General features: G+C 37.0%; 2 protein-coding genes across 4 annotated transcripts; one reads left to right on the forward strand and one right to left on the reverse strand.

Annotated features, from left to right (window-relative positions):
* Positions 1-3590: 3590 nt before the first annotated feature.
* Positions 3591-7126, reverse strand: LOC133881789 (pentatricopeptide repeat-containing protein At1g79080, chloroplastic-like). Of its 2 annotated transcripts, XR_009902596.1 has the most exons (2): positions 4709-7126; positions 3591-4060 (listed from the first exon to the last, which is right to left on the reverse strand). XR_009902596.1 is itself a non-coding variant. In XM_062320823.1 (1 exon), the coding sequence occupies exon 1, from the start codon at positions 6615-6617 to the stop codon at positions 4914-4916; it is 1704 nt and encodes a 567-aa protein (XP_062176807.1). In that variant the 5' UTR covers positions 6618-7126; the 3' UTR covers positions 4592-4913. The 2 variants fall into 2 exon arrangements, 1 of the variants encoding a protein (XP_062176807.1); XM_062320823.1 differs by lacking the exon at positions 3591-4060 and having other exon boundaries at positions 4592-7126.
* Positions 7127-9557: 2431 nt separating this feature from the next.
* Positions 9558-14824, forward strand: LOC133882325 (protein BASIC PENTACYSTEINE4-like). Of its 2 annotated transcripts, none has more exons than XM_062321467.1 (3): positions 9558-9717; positions 13383-13563; positions 13661-14824. In XM_062321467.1, exons 2-3 carry the CDS (start codon positions 13495-13497, stop codon positions 14537-14539), a joined length of 948 nt encoding a protein of 315 aa, XP_062177451.1. In that variant the 5' UTR covers positions 9558-9717; positions 13383-13494; the 3' UTR covers positions 14540-14824. The 2 variants fall into 2 exon arrangements, with proteins under 2 accessions (XP_062177451.1, XP_062177452.1); XM_062321468.1 differs by having other exon boundaries at positions 9562-9717; positions 13358-13563.
* Positions 14825-14947: the final 123 nt, after the last annotated feature.

The following is a 14947-nucleotide window of genomic DNA, read 5'->3' on the forward strand; positions in this document are numbered from 1 at the left end:
TTGCTATTCACAAGATTCACATATTTTATAACCTTCATTCTTTTAGAAGTTATACATGTGTGCATACTTGTATGAGAAGTAGTAAAAGAATAACTGAAACTTTTGCAAATTGGGAAGGGGTTTTTCTTGCCTCATTTTATGTTCAAAAGGTTAAAGTGTGGAATCTAGATCCAAAATTTGTGGTTTTTTGGCTGTTGGAAACATGAACTATAAATAACTTCAATGATGCTTTATCACCTTGGAGAACTGATGCCCTATTTTATTGGTGCTGAACTGCTGATAATAATCTTATCAAAAAAAAAAACTATAAATAATTTGTGGGCTGCAGAAGAAAGAGCTGAATTTTGACAGGATGAACTAGTAAAACCTACTTTGACACAGTCCAATGACTTGAACCACGTGATTGTAGTATGGAATAGCTATAATGTCTCAAATAGAAATCATCAGCAACATAGTTTATCCTCGTTTTCACTAAAATACAACAATTTGGCAAAAGCCTCTAAGAATCCTGATGTATCGCATAGCCTTTTGGAATGTGTATTAAATTGAAATGTGCCAAAGTCATCGTTTTGAATTTGTGTGTTAGGAAAGATGTCTGTTATTGATATTCTCTGTGTGTCTCAGCTGGAATCTGACATACACTGTAAGTGAAGGAAAAGCTGTAACATCTTTTTTCCTGATTTGAGTATCCTTCAGTTTTCATATCTTTAAAAATATGAAATTATTGTTCTGATGAAAATTTCTATACAGCAACTATGACATCTTTCTAACTAGAGATTGCTTAGCTTACTCCAAAGTGAAGCCTGCTGTGAATCACATTGAAACGCACCCCTATTTTCAACGTGATTCCCTCGTCAAATTCTGCCAGAAGCATGGGATTTGTGTTACAGCTCACACCACTCTAGGAGGTGCTGCGGCCAACAATGAATGGTTTGGTACAGTTTCGTGTTTGGATGATCGAGTACTTCTCAAAGTAAGTTACTTCTTCCTCTCATAATGGATAAATTGTCATCTGGTATCATTACCTCTGTACATAAAATTTGTTTGATAACACTTTTTCTCTCCCTTCTGTTTTCTTGTTTCAAAACAAAAACATTAAAAACTCAAAATCACTTTCACTCAAAACATCATAACACATTTTCAAACAAAAAACGCCATCTAAAATGTATTAACAAACGGAGCCGAACATCTCTAGTTCTGGTCTAGCAAAAGTTTTGTTATCTTGTTTCTCTCTGTTCTAGGGATTGGCTGCAAAATACAAAAGAACTGTAGCCCAGATTGTTCTTCGATGGGGCATCCACCGTAACATGGTTGTCATTCCAAAGACAGCCAAACTGGAGAGATTGGATGAGAATTTCCAAGTTTTTGACTTCGAGCTAAGCAAGGAGGACGTGGACCTGATCAAAAGTTTGGACAGGAAATATCGAACTAATCAGCCTGCCAAGTTTTGGGGCTTTGACCTCTTTGCATAATTACTTCCATATTCTGATTCTGCAAGAATGAGTGTTGGAGTTATTGGACATCCTCTGGATTTATACTGCCATCGTAAACATTTAACTGATTTTTTAGTACCTTCTCTGTAGCTCTTTGGATCTTTGCTGTGTGAAAGCCTTTTTGTTAACTCCATTTTACTTGTCAGCATTAGAACTCTGTAATTTATGGTTGATATCTGCATCGTTCGGCTATATGCTTGGGATTTGTAGCTCTCGTGTAATTGTATGGCCTGGTTGTTGTTTATAATTTCCGCTCGTATTTTTTAGTAAAGAAAGCAGTCAAGGAGGCTATAGTTATATGATTGTTAATTAATAAAATCAATCAAAGTTGTTGAAACAAAGACGATATTAATTAAAAGAATCTGGCCTGGAATGAGAAGTAAAGTACTCTAAAATTCATATCTAATCGGAAGCCATGAATTGTTTGAGAATTTATTGTGCAAGAATTCTTTTGTGGCTTAGTCAAATATACAAGAGCAGCTAAAAGCTTGGATCATGGGGATCCTGAATAACATCACAAAACAGCATTCAACAGCATCCAAGAAAGAATTCTAACTACGACAAATGTATGCATCACCTGCCAAAGGGATAGAGTGACTTGCAGAAAGATCCTTCTCAAAGAGAAATGCCAAAGAGGGTAAGAGTATGATAGTACTTAATAAAAACCGATTGGAGATATTATTATCTAGCAGTCAAATTAATTAACAAAAGAATCCAATTACACGGATCGACAAATGAATTGGACTAGACAGTACTGTCATTTTTACTTCAGTCTACTATTTATGTACATAATAGGTTTCTGCGGCATGTCAAGAAGAGAGAGACAGAGAGAGTTATGGATAGTTGTAGGCATAATCTGCATATGAAATCCATCAATCAGTAGATTGGTCAGAGAAGAAAAATCTAAAGTTAATGGCTACCTCTAAGCATGTAGTTCACTCAAAAAGCCATCAAACAGTCAGCCCAGTCTCTTCATCGTTGACTTCAGAAAAGGAGGGGGTTCCATGAGAAGATCAGATGCTGAAGGTCTTGCCCTTGGCTGGGCTATGCACTTTTCAATAAATGCCTTCACTTCTGGATCCATCACCTTGTTCAAGGCTTGGGGCTTTACTCCAGTTGTCACCTTCTTGTATATCTTGGCAATACTGTCACATTCGCTGTATGGGATCTCCATTGTCACCATCTCAAGCAAGCACATTCCAAAGGAGTATATGTCAACCATCTCGGTGTAGTCTTCCTCAATACAGCTCTGGTGCCATGTACTCTGGTGTCCCTATAATTGAATGTGCTGCATGGCTCTTTCCTTCCATTGCTGCCAACCCCAGGTCACCAATTTTTACCTATATGGAGAAGTCATAAGGCTTTAGGGTCACAAATCAATAAAATGGCCAACAGAAAATACTATAGATCAACTGAGAATAATATGAAATCCCATTAGATAATTCTTTTTGGCACTTAAATTGAGGAACTGCTGTTGAACTATGTTCTAACAGGACATATTGAAAATGGCCTAAGATTAAATACTGCTTCTGGAAATAAGCGTATATTAGTTTATTTGATTTCAATCACAACTTGACCGAGTTGAGAGAAACAGACTTGCATTGCTTACTTTCCTGATTAACCAACCAGGCCACATAATCTACTCTTACAAGGGCCAGTATTCAAGAATTTCTATTTTGTGATAGTGACTTATGATGGTACCATCAACCATGAGCTGTAACCAAGTGGCATTTAGTCAAGAACAAATATTTCCCACGCCATTCTTACTATAGTTTTGTCAATTTGTTGTGTTTGCCTGTAATCTAGTCCTACATTAATTGCACACTACATATCAGTGTCACATGATTCATACCATGAACTTAATTATTAGATCCCTCAAGTATGAAACTGAAAGAACTGCCAAAAGCACCATAAACTTAAATTGTTCAGAGCACCAATAGCATAATCTAGTTAGTGATCACTGAGCATTTTTGTACCACAAAAAAGAAAAAAGTACGGAAAGAGTTACAAACCCATTCACTGTCTACAAATAAGAGAAAACATAACATGCAGTCCAGGGACAATTATAAATACCACGTAGCATGCCCACAGATAGCAGTCGGTCTATATTATCAACTCGGTGCTGTATGGATTTTAAAATTGAATTCAATGAAGAGACTCTCTGTCTAACACCCAAAATCTTGGCAGCGTGCTGCATGATGAATGGCAAGGGTGCATCTTCTAACAATTGATCAAGTTCTGTCAAAGCAAGTGATATTTTTTCATGTCAACATAATAAATTAAAATGTAGCATTTCTATTTAGGACAAGGAAAAGGCAATGCATAGGAGCTGGATATAGTAAAATATCACATCCATCCATAATGAGGCAATTCAGAATTTCAGTATCTATTAGCCAAGTACCAGCATTGTATCATGGTAAACATGGACTAATTAAGACCATTATTCATAGTTTCAGAGGCAGCTTGGAAAGTAGATCTGAGAACCAAAACCATCATGACGGCCGACGCGGTGAAGGTGGTGAACGGCGAGGAGGAGGCAACTGGCAGCAACGGGAAACTAGCTGGACCTGCAGTAGAAGAGAAGAAACAAAAAAGAAGACAAAAGACCACTCCAAAATAATCCGGAAAACGAGAGAGAAAGAGGGAGGAGATCCCTCCTCCCCCAGCAAAACCACACAAGGCAAAAGCAAGACCTCACAGTGGAGGTGAAAAACAACACTAAGGTTGAGAGCTTCTCTCTCTAAAGAAAAGAGAGAGAAAGGAAAGTGAAGTAAAAAGTTCTTCTGCGGAGATCATGTTAACCTAACAGTGTGATGTATCAAGTACGCTTGTCTGGTACTACATCTTCCCTACAACCCAAAGGAAAGCTCCTCTCTCCATTTCCACACTCCTACTGGAAGTTTGCGAGTTCACATGAATACTATGCTAAATTAAGAGCACTGCCCAATTTCCAAATCTTTCTTTTCAAATTATCTTTGTAACAGTTATTGGTGACATGAAATAACTGAAAAGCAGTTACAATTGCAAGGGAAAAAAAAAGGCACCAAAAAACCGGTCGGCTTTAGATGAGGTTTCAAGGAAGAAACTGACCAGCCAAATAGCATATCAGCTGTTAAGACTGAAGTTACTATGTGAACTAAAAGTAAAAGTATTTACAAAATTAAGTGGCTCCGATTTACAAATAAATATAAACCTTGAAGCAAATAAAGGGTTACCACAGAGCTGAGATCCTCGTGCATGAAGTTGTTCACTTCTAAACAATAGCATACAATATCATCTTCCAAAAGAGGCTTTCTTTCATTGACCAATCTACAAAATTCATGATTGTACACAGCTATCAAACTGAATAAACAAATCTTTCTCCTACAAAACCCGTGGTCATGTTTGCTTCTTTCTATACTCATGGTATTCTCATGTTATCTATACTGGGAGACCCTCAAGGTCATACTGCATAACAAGTCTCTCCACTGTACTCTGACTCACAACTTGTCTAAGATGCAACTCTTTCAAAACTTTGGCTGCCAGCTGATTTTCTTTTTCGTGGGCAATCCCTTCCACAAGAATGGTATAAGTTGTTTCATTAGGCATATACCCTTTCTCAATCATCATCTCAAAAATCTCCAAGGACAAATCTGTTCTTTGAGATTTGCAAAATCCAAGTATAAGTGCATTGAAATTGTCAGTATCAGGCCTATAGTTATTTTCTTCCATTACCCAGAATATCTCCATAGCCTCATCTAGCATTCCTTCCATACACAATCCTCTGATTAAGGATGAATAGGTGTAGGAATCTGGCGTAAATCCATGCTTTGTGATCTCATATAAAAGCTGAAATGCTGGATATGTATTCCCTTTCCTGCACAGGCTTGTAATCACACTTCTGTAGAAATCATGCATGGAGGAGTTTTGCTTATTACCCAAGCTTTGAATTATAGAGAATGCCTCTTGCACCATCCCCTCCTCACAGAGAACAGCAATCGCATTGTAAGTTCCTTCATTGGGAGTACAATGACGATGAATCATTTGGTCTAAACACTTGACCACAAGATCTAGCTTCCCCTCAGTGCAGAGACGTGCAATTATTGGGTTGTAGCTTGCAGCAGTAGGCTTGAACCGTATGCTCATCATTTCATCTAACACCTCAAGCGCATGCTCAGTTCTGCCGTGTAGAGCAAGCGAACTAATCAATATGTTGTAAGTAACGATTGAGGGTGAGCGATCCTCACCATCCATCTCAGCCAGAAGCTCATTTGCTTCCTCCCAGTGCCCCTCATAGCACAAACTCCTCAACAAAATGTTATAACTCACAACGTTTGGATTGAACCCCTTGGAAGGAAAATCCCTGAAGAGCTGAATGGCCTCTTCGATCCTACCTTCCTTACACAACCCAGTTAACAAAATGTTATAACAAACCAAATTAGGCTTCCCACCCTTGGCAATTATCTCATCCAATAGCTTCATGGCTTCATTTACTCCTTTTTCCTTATAAGCAGCTTCAAGCAAGAAGGAGTATGTGAATGCATTTGGGATCAGCCCCTTCTGCATCAATCTATTCAGAAGCTGCAAGCTCTGGTTCAAGTTACCATGCATACAAAGTCCTCTAACGAGCGAATTATAAGTAACAGTATTGGTTGGGAAGCCATGTTCCTCCATTTTTTCCACCAATTGCATTGCATACCCAACATTCCCTCTTTTACACAAATAATTCACCAAGTACGTGTACGAAGCTGCATCAGGCATAATACCAGAAGTAACCATCATCTCCATCACCCTAATCGATTTTCTCATCTTATTTGCCTTGCACAGATCATACAAGAGCTGAGTTGCTTGAGCTACATCAGGCTTTTGGCCCTTCCCTGCCATATACTCCAAATGAAGAAATGCATCATTTAGTCTAAGTTCCCTACTCCTTGAGTCGCTCTTCCCAGACCTCCAGTTGGGCAGAGTAACAACAGTGTCTTTTGGAGAAATGGTGATCTGGGTAGATGCCAAAACTCTAGAAAAGCCCCTGTTGAGAGAAAATGTGTGGAGATTTGGGATTTGAGAGAAGAACCCACAACCCTTTCTGGTAGTTTCTGGCAATTGGTTCGTAATAGGGGACAGTGAATTCAGCAGGGTTGCCATGGCTAAAGAATCAAATGTAGTTTAAGACGTTGAGATTTTGCTTTTCTAATGCAAGGTTTTGAATATCTGCTCTGCGCATAGAGAACAATAATCGAAATTCTGGGCTGATCCTTATAGATATAACACTGGATCTTTTCAGTATGAAAGAAAAACCAGGAGCAAGAGAATCTTTTACAGCAAAATATATATATAGAGAGAGAGAGAGAGACAGAGATCAAGATACACTGGATTTCAGTTGATGATGTTTCTTTCAATCTTCTCTGTGCCGAGGGGTTTGGGGTTCCAGTCGGTTGAAATGGAGGATGCCCAGGAAATCGTCTTGGCGCTGAAGAAGGAAGAGGAATGTTTGGGCAAATTTGGGAGCCTCATAGCTGATGCCAGGAACCTCCTATCAACACTCCAGAACTGGTCTGTTCGTTGTGTCCAAAGAGCTGGAAATGGTGCTGCCCACTTTTTAGCCCGAAGAGATGTTTCTCACCGAGTCCAACATGTGTGGTTTGAAGCTTATCCTGATTTTGTGTCTGAGATTGTATTATCTATGGAACAACACTTTTTAAATGAGTTATAAAATTATAAACACCATTTTAAAAAAATAAAATAAAAAATTCTTCCGAAAAAAATAAATAAATTACAAATCCTAAACATTAAAAAACATAAAATCAGTCTAAATGTAAAAACATAAAACAACATTACAAGTTCAAAAGTTGATGTTGATGCCAAATTAACATGATGTAGTCGTGAGCGTACTAATAATAAATTAAACCACTTATAACAAAATGAATTTTTGTAGGATAAGAGTTTATGTGAGTGTCAAAACTCTAGAATTGTAGGTTCGTGTCGTGTAAAGTATTCAAGTTAACTATAATATAATTCAGAAAATGAGTTGATTGTTTTTATATCAATTATCACTAATATATGCAAAAATATATGAGAATGTAGTAAGGAGAAAGATAGAGTATTGATTTCACTACTAATCTGATTTCACTATTAATCTCGTAGTAATGGTAAATTGCAATTATCAAAGAAATAACATGAACATGAGTATTAGGACTCGTGAGTGTGTGCCAAGCACCCAACGATGTCATAAATAAAGTACTTGTATAAAGAAATGAGAACAATCTATCTTTAGTTGGAATGAATCGCCCATCTAGCCACTAAGATGCGGAACGATTCGTTTTTTCCTCAATATGAATTATCAAATCAATTAATTAGCATTCAAGTAATCAAGGAATAAGCATAACTCATATTTTGATAATAATAAATTGATTTACCTAAATTAAACTAATTAGGATGTAAAACAATTTATTTTTCTTAGGCATAGCATATCAAACCTTCATGTGTGTCCATTAATAACTTTGTAAAACCATCGTTCATACAATCACAGAAAATATGAACGTTGAGTTCAATCAAAATAAACAAATTTCTAAGATAAGATAAAAGGTTTATCAAAATCGAATTTAGACATTAAGAAATATTTTCAAGATTGAACAACCAATACTAATAATATGAAATTTCCAAGAGAAAATACTATTACGAGGGCTACATCAATACTTCTGTGAAGGATTTAGCTGCTCATGGATATGTTGAAAATCACCTCTAATGAAGAGAATTTTATGCCAAGAATCCGCTAGAAAACAAGAACTATTTTCTCGAAACCCTAGCCACTAATCATATTGATTTCTATTTTTTAAAAAGTTGTGTGTCTAATGCACCAATAGAAGGTGTATTTATAGAGTACAAGAGAAACCCTAGTTGATTTCATGGTTGTCTAGGAATTTTAGTCCAAGTAAGAAAGGGAAAAGAACTTTTATTTTCGTGGCCGTCTACTTCACGTTGTATTTGGATTGCGAAATCTAACATTTCCTTTAGCATCCACATTCTTAGGAATGTGATGTAAGAGAATATGAATTCTCAAGAACGTGATATTCTCAAGTTTGGGAATGATTAAAAATCTGATAGAATTCTTGTGAATATGAAATTCTCGTATTTGGTTTACTCCTAAGCATCATGTAGGCTGATTTATTCTCTCCAAAATATCCTTTATGTACACTTTGTCCAAATTTTCCATATAATTTGCACGTTTTACTACTAACAAAAAGGAACCCATTTTGCCTTTATCTTTGTTGGAATTATCTTCATTATCATCGACCTTGCTAGTTGCTCCCTTATTTGATATAGATTTTTAACATCTACTAATTGATGATATCTGATGATTCTTTCAAAGTTAAAAGAGGTAAGAAATCACTTGATCATCCCCTTATACCCTCTCTTTTCTTTATTTATTTTTTTTTTTTTGGATGCCACAATCACCATGTATCAATAATGAGCAAGAAGAAAAAATAACAAAGATTTAAATCTCATGTACTATTGGTTTCTAATCCAACACATAAGGAAAATGACAATATAGGGATAGGTAGAAGAAATTGTGATATGTGAATCAATTAATTATTGGGGTCATACAAAAGAAGGCACCAACCTTGAGGATCCATAGTATTCATGGACCCATCACAACAATAAAAAGATTTAATTTGCATTATTTTAGTGTTAAAAAAAAATGCATTGTTTTATATTTTTATCTATAAAATATACATAACATTAATTACCTTTGTTTTGTATTGGGTCACTATTCAATAAGGATAATAAGCAATAATTATTGGACAATTTTTTTTAAAAAAATTGGATTAAAAGCAATTCTTTTAACTTGGTCGAATAAACTGATATTTGTCATTAAAAAATGTGATTTTTATATTATTTTTAACATGCTCAATTAAAAATACACTTGCTTTAATAGACATACACCAATTTAATATACCCAAATAATAATAATAATAATAATAATAAAAATAAAAAAGTTATTTAAACTCAATTTGAAGAGAAATTTGATTTCACCGGATTTCAAAGTATGCACTGCCATCTGAAATTTTTTATGAGATCATATTATTTCCTTCATTTTGGCAAGAGATCAGTCCCAAGACTAAAACGCTGCGTTTCAAAATTTTCAAAGAGACGTCGTCGTCTACAACACTAGGAGCATTTCAGAAAATTTCAGGCTTGGCGTTTCCTCTTCTCTTGCAGTCCATGCTCGTTTTACCGATCCACAGTGAGTTTCCTTCTCAATCTCATCGTCGTCTATCTCTCTTTCTCTCGCTGAATTTCATGTATTTATATTCATTTATATGATATATAATGTGGTCCAGCTCTCTAGGTGTTGCTCAGTTTCGTACCAAAACCCTAAATTTTGCTTAAATTCGTGCTTAGAACATTCATATTCTTCGGTTTGGATCGATATTCTCACTCAAATTGTGATCATGGTTTGAGGAAGCTTGTGAATTTACTGGAATTTGGTGTTCTGTGAATTAGTCAAATTTAGGTTATTTGTGACTGAGATTGAAGTATTGGCCAAGAAAAGAATAGGATTTGATTTGTTGGGTCCTGTAGAAGTTGCTTTCCTTAATTTAACTCTTCTGGATAAGTGTTCTTTTGTTTGTTGTTACTGTTTCTTTTTAGTTTGTACGGCTTTTTAGAATAATTAGATTGTTTCTTCTATGATCTAACTGATTTTTTTGTTGGCTTAATTAGGACTTTGTGGTTGGAGGGTTCTTTTAGAATCAGGTGTAGTGTGAGTATTGGTTAAGTGATGTAAGATAAGAATGAAGTAGTCAAAGTTATTTTTTTTTTTTTTCACTATAGTGAAATTTGATATGTACAGGATTTAAACCTGCAAGAAATCAAAAACCTGTTAGTGAGATTCTTGTTCTAACCAAAGCTATTGCCTTGACTGTATACTCTTAAGAAATGTTAGCGTGTTGATCTTTGAACGGGTTCGTTAAAATGGGGAAAGAATAAATATATGTGGAGATTAGGTTGTGAGACCATACATCTAAGTCCAGATCATTGGTAACTTGAACTCAGGGGTGATAAGAGTCGATGGTACTAAATGAAGAGGCCATGTTGTGAAACTGTTATTGTAATGGTGAGATTTTGGCTGATGAGAAATAGTATGAGTTGATGAAATCTATCCATAAGTATGAGTTCTTATCTTCACTAGATATTTTCCTGGATGGTTTTGTTTCCTTCTTTTTTTGATAAGTGGTTTTGTTTCTTGAGTATGTGCAAGATGCCTGACAATGAGAAAGCAATCAAATCTATGCAGATGGTGTGTAACATATAGTGAAAGTGCCGTTTTTTTTTCCCTGGAAAAGAGGGGGGGGGGGCTGGTCAGGTAAGGCTCTTGAGTTCACCAATTATGATTGTTTAATTAGCTTTGATTTGTTTCAGGTGGTTAGATTTTGATTGGATTTACTTTATATTAATTAGTGTGTGTCTTCTACTGAATAGGGAATTCTCGTGTACCTATTGTGTATCAGGGTTGCACCCCTTTACCCTTTTTAATGAGATTAAATTACTTACAAAAAAATAATAATAATAAATAGTGTGTGCCATTCAAGTAAGTTGGACTTGGATTGGTGTTACAATTTTATGTCTTTTAAGGGTTGATCATGGGTAATATGGGACAATGAGATACTTATCAAAAAAACCCTTGTTCTAGAAAAATGGCAGCCCAAAATAAATGGGTCAATGAGGTATTGAGATAGTAAATGCCTTACTAGGTTAGGGAGTAAAAAGAAGAAGAGATTGAGAGACAAGGGCCTTGGGCTGAGTAATTTCCTCTTTTATCCTTTCGAACAATAATCAATTTTAATTTGTGGCAGATTTTCTTTTGTGATCTTATTCTTTAGTCTTTTACATGTACATCTTAAGATAATGATAGTTGCAGCCGTGAAATGGTAAAAGATTGAGGGTGCCTTAGTGTGAGGGGTTTTTATCTTCAAAGCATATGCTTTGGATGCTTGGATTACATCAAACCTTGCATTATAAGGTTTGATTTTTCTATTTGGAAATATAAATGATGCTGTTTGACTTAGTGAACCTTTCAAAACTCTACAGCCAATGAATTTAATGTGGAGTATTAAAAAGATAAAAATATAATGATAAGTTTCAGAATCTCAGTAAAAGTTTGTGATGTAGACTATTTACTGTTAGCTTTTAGGTAATCATAAGTTTTTGATTCATTTATTTTTTTAGAATGTTTTCAGTTATTTTTTCCTTGGTTAGTTTATGATTGGACTGGCTGTAACCTATTACTGAAAGTTAGCTAATTAGTTAGTTAATTAGTTGGATTTGGATGAGAGTTATAGTGGGTTGTTGCTCAACAATTATGCGATGACGTACCCTAACCTTTAGTAAGAGAGATCCATAACCCCAAGGATTGGCTCGAGTCGTAAGGGCCTTGGTCTTTGTGGTAGTCCCATGAGGTCTAAGGTTCGAATCCCCTTAGGTGCAAATAATTCATTGGAGCCAGCCCGCCGGCGAAGCCGGAGTATTACCCGATCCGTGTGGAGGGGGCGCTTTACATGGGTCCGAAGTTTACCTGAAGGCTGAAGTGGCCCCCGCCTTGGAGGGGTTCCCCGTCATCCAAAAAAAAAAAAAGAGATCCATGGGGTATGACCCTTGGTTTTTTTCCATGATGTTATCATGCAGATAGATCTTCTCTTTTTTTATAAATTATGCATAATCTCTTCTTCTTCTTCTTTTTGGGGCTTGTGCGTGCTGTGATTTATTTCTTTTTGAAAAGGTGAAGGACTTATTTGATAAAAGTTTTATTGAAGTGACTGAGTTGTCTATGCATATTCGTGCATATAGGTATGTCTCAAGTGTTTCAGTTCTTTTACTTTTTCCTAAAAAGGGAGTGCTAGAAAAGTGCATTTCAAGCAGCAAGATGGTTCTAGTTACGACACATCTTTTGGCTGGCATATTTAGATGGCCTTTGAATAGAGTTTACTTTGACTCGAATCTATTAGGAACAGCCATGTGGATATGTATCCAGAGCATTTTTTACCACTAGCTCTTGGGATAAATTTTAAAAGAATCTAATTTTGTTTCTTCTTCCGTGGCTTAGGCTATGTTACATAATGTGGTTGACATGCATATTTTACTCATTCTGATGTGTTCATGATACACTTTCTGTGCTTTGGGTATTTTAAGTGTCTGCGAAGCATACATAAAGTTCACTGTATTTTCTATTTGAGCTATGTCATTAAAGTCAACTTTCCCATGGACTGCATTTTTGCTGGTAATCTGGATTGAACCATGCTTCTGTTTGTACGGTGCAGTTTCAGATTTGTATTCTACTTTTAGGTAGTGATGCCTTTTACAATATTTGGTAGCGGCTAACCTATCTGGTAAGTCTGTTGGTGTCATATCAAAGACCTAGGGACGCATCCCTGCCTTCACCTGGAGTTGGCATCTAAGGCATGGGAGAGGGCCACCTTTCATTGTGCATCCCATAGGACCCCCAATCTTCAAAATAATAATAATAGTGAACAGTGGATGCACCTGACAACTTTGTTCCCTGTTTGTTTTCATGCCCTCTTTCTGAACTAAGCTACAGGGCAATATCAATAGAGAAAGTCTTAATTCTGTGTATAGAATGTTTTGCGTATAGCTATAAATTGTACCTTTTCCAAAATTTCGGGCTATCATATTGCTCAGAGATGGTGGTGACGGTTATTTTGGCAGGTTTTATGTTACTAAAGAAGGTTATTTTTGGTGTAAATTCTGATGTCATTTTTTGCCACTCTTATTGTTTCTCTTCCGTTTGAACTTGAATCTTTCACACTACAACATAAGTGGAGACATCCTTAGCTTTGTTGCTTGTGACCTTTTGACTTGAAAGTCAGCTTTTGGTTTCTCATTTGATACCAGATCACGTGTTAACGATGTGGGAAGCTAGTTGAGACCAATTTCTTTTCAAATTGAACTCTGAGGAGCTGCTCGAAACCAATTTCTTCCTTTGCTGCTAATATCCCAACATAAAATGGATGGTGGTCGGCAACATGAAAATGGGAGACATAAACCGGATTATTACAGAGGATCACACTCTCCGGTAATGAGAAAGCAACAAAAACTACCCAATTTTCTGTTGATATCTTTTCTCTTTTTGCATGCAATCGTCTTGAATGGAATAGAAATGAAATGTGCAGTGGAATATGGGGCCCCAGCATCAAGTAAAGGAACCAAATGCCTTGGTCATGAATAAGAAGATCATGTCCATAATCGCTGAGAGGGATGCTGCAATTCGTGAAAGGAATGCAGCGCTATCAGAAAAGAATGAAGCCTTGGCTGCGCGGGATGAGGTGCTCCGGCAACGGGATGAGGCAATTGCTCAGCGGGATGTTGCCCTAATGGAACGAGATAATGCCCTTGCAGCCCTTCAAGTCCGGGATCATGCCATGAGCTTCCCATTGGGTGGTGGAATTCAGCGTGGATCAAAGCGCATGCACCACCCCTCAAACCATCTAGTTAACGTGGCCGAAGCTCCTTACAGCACGAAGGAAGCGCAAATAACTGATGCCTTCCCAATAACCGTTATTGCTTCTGAAGCTGTCAAGTCACATCAGTCAAAGAGAACAAAGGAAAACAAGGCAGTTTCATCCAAGGCATCAAAACCTCCACGAAAAGGGAAGAAAGTGGGCGAGGATTTGAATAGGCAGGCTTCTTGTGATGGTACTAAGTATAGATCTGAGTGGGATAGTCAGGATCTGGGCTTGAACCTAATTACTTTCGATGAGTCCACCATGCCGGTTCCAGTTTGCTCTTGCACCGGAGTACATCGACAATGCTACAAATGGGGAAATGGTGGGTGGCAGTCATCTTGTTGCACCACCAGGTTGTCTATGTATCCACTACCTCAGATGCCAAATAAGCGCCATGCTCGAGTCGGGGGTCGAAAAATGAGTGGAAGTGTCTTTACCAGATTGCTCAGTCGGCTGGCTGCAGAAGGCCATGATCTGGCACTACCATTGGATCTCAAGGATTTCTGGGCCAGACACGGAACAAATCGCTACATCACCATCAAATAGCTTAGGAAACACTCTTTGGGATGGAGTACGTTTTGCTTTTATGGCCTCACTATCATATCTTAAATTTGTCTGATTGCTTCATTAGCAAATATTGCTGAACTGAATGGACACAAAGATGGAGCATTGCTAGAAGGTGTTTCAATGATCCTTTTGTTTATACATTGTAATTAGACCCTAGTTCTATCCCCCAATGGAGAGGAATTCTTTTTTGGGCACCGGAGTTTGTAAATCATCAGATTAGGTGGCCAGATTAAAAGGGCTTTGCTTGTTTTGCAGCCTTACCAATATTCCGCCTAGCAATTTTCAGTCAAATAGGCATCTGCTGAAGCCGGAGCTTGTTTTGCAGTCTCCAATTTTCCATTAAGCAGTTTCAGACACACCTGAAGCCGGAGACTTACACAAGAATCA

The sequence above is a fragment of the Alnus glutinosa genome, chromosome 11, assembly GCF_958979055.1.
Source record: "Alnus glutinosa chromosome 11, dhAlnGlut1.1, whole genome shotgun sequence".
Taxonomy (NCBI): domain Eukaryota; kingdom Viridiplantae; phylum Streptophyta; class Magnoliopsida; order Fagales; family Betulaceae; genus Alnus; species Alnus glutinosa.

Excerpts from the sequence above, each read along its gene's own strand:
- LOC133882325 (XM_062321467.1), top strand. The coding sequence starts at position 13,495 with ATGGATGGTGGTCGGCAACATGAAAATGGGAGACATAAACCGGATTAT. Across the intron at positions 13,564-13,660 it reads ACAGAGGATCACACTCTCCG|TGGAATATGGGGCCCCAGCA; the intron begins GTAATGAGAAAG and ends TGAAATGTGCAG.
- LOC133881789 (XM_062320823.1), bottom strand. The coding sequence starts at position 6,617 with ATGGCAACCCTGCTGAATTCACTGTCCCCTATTACGAACCAATTGCCA.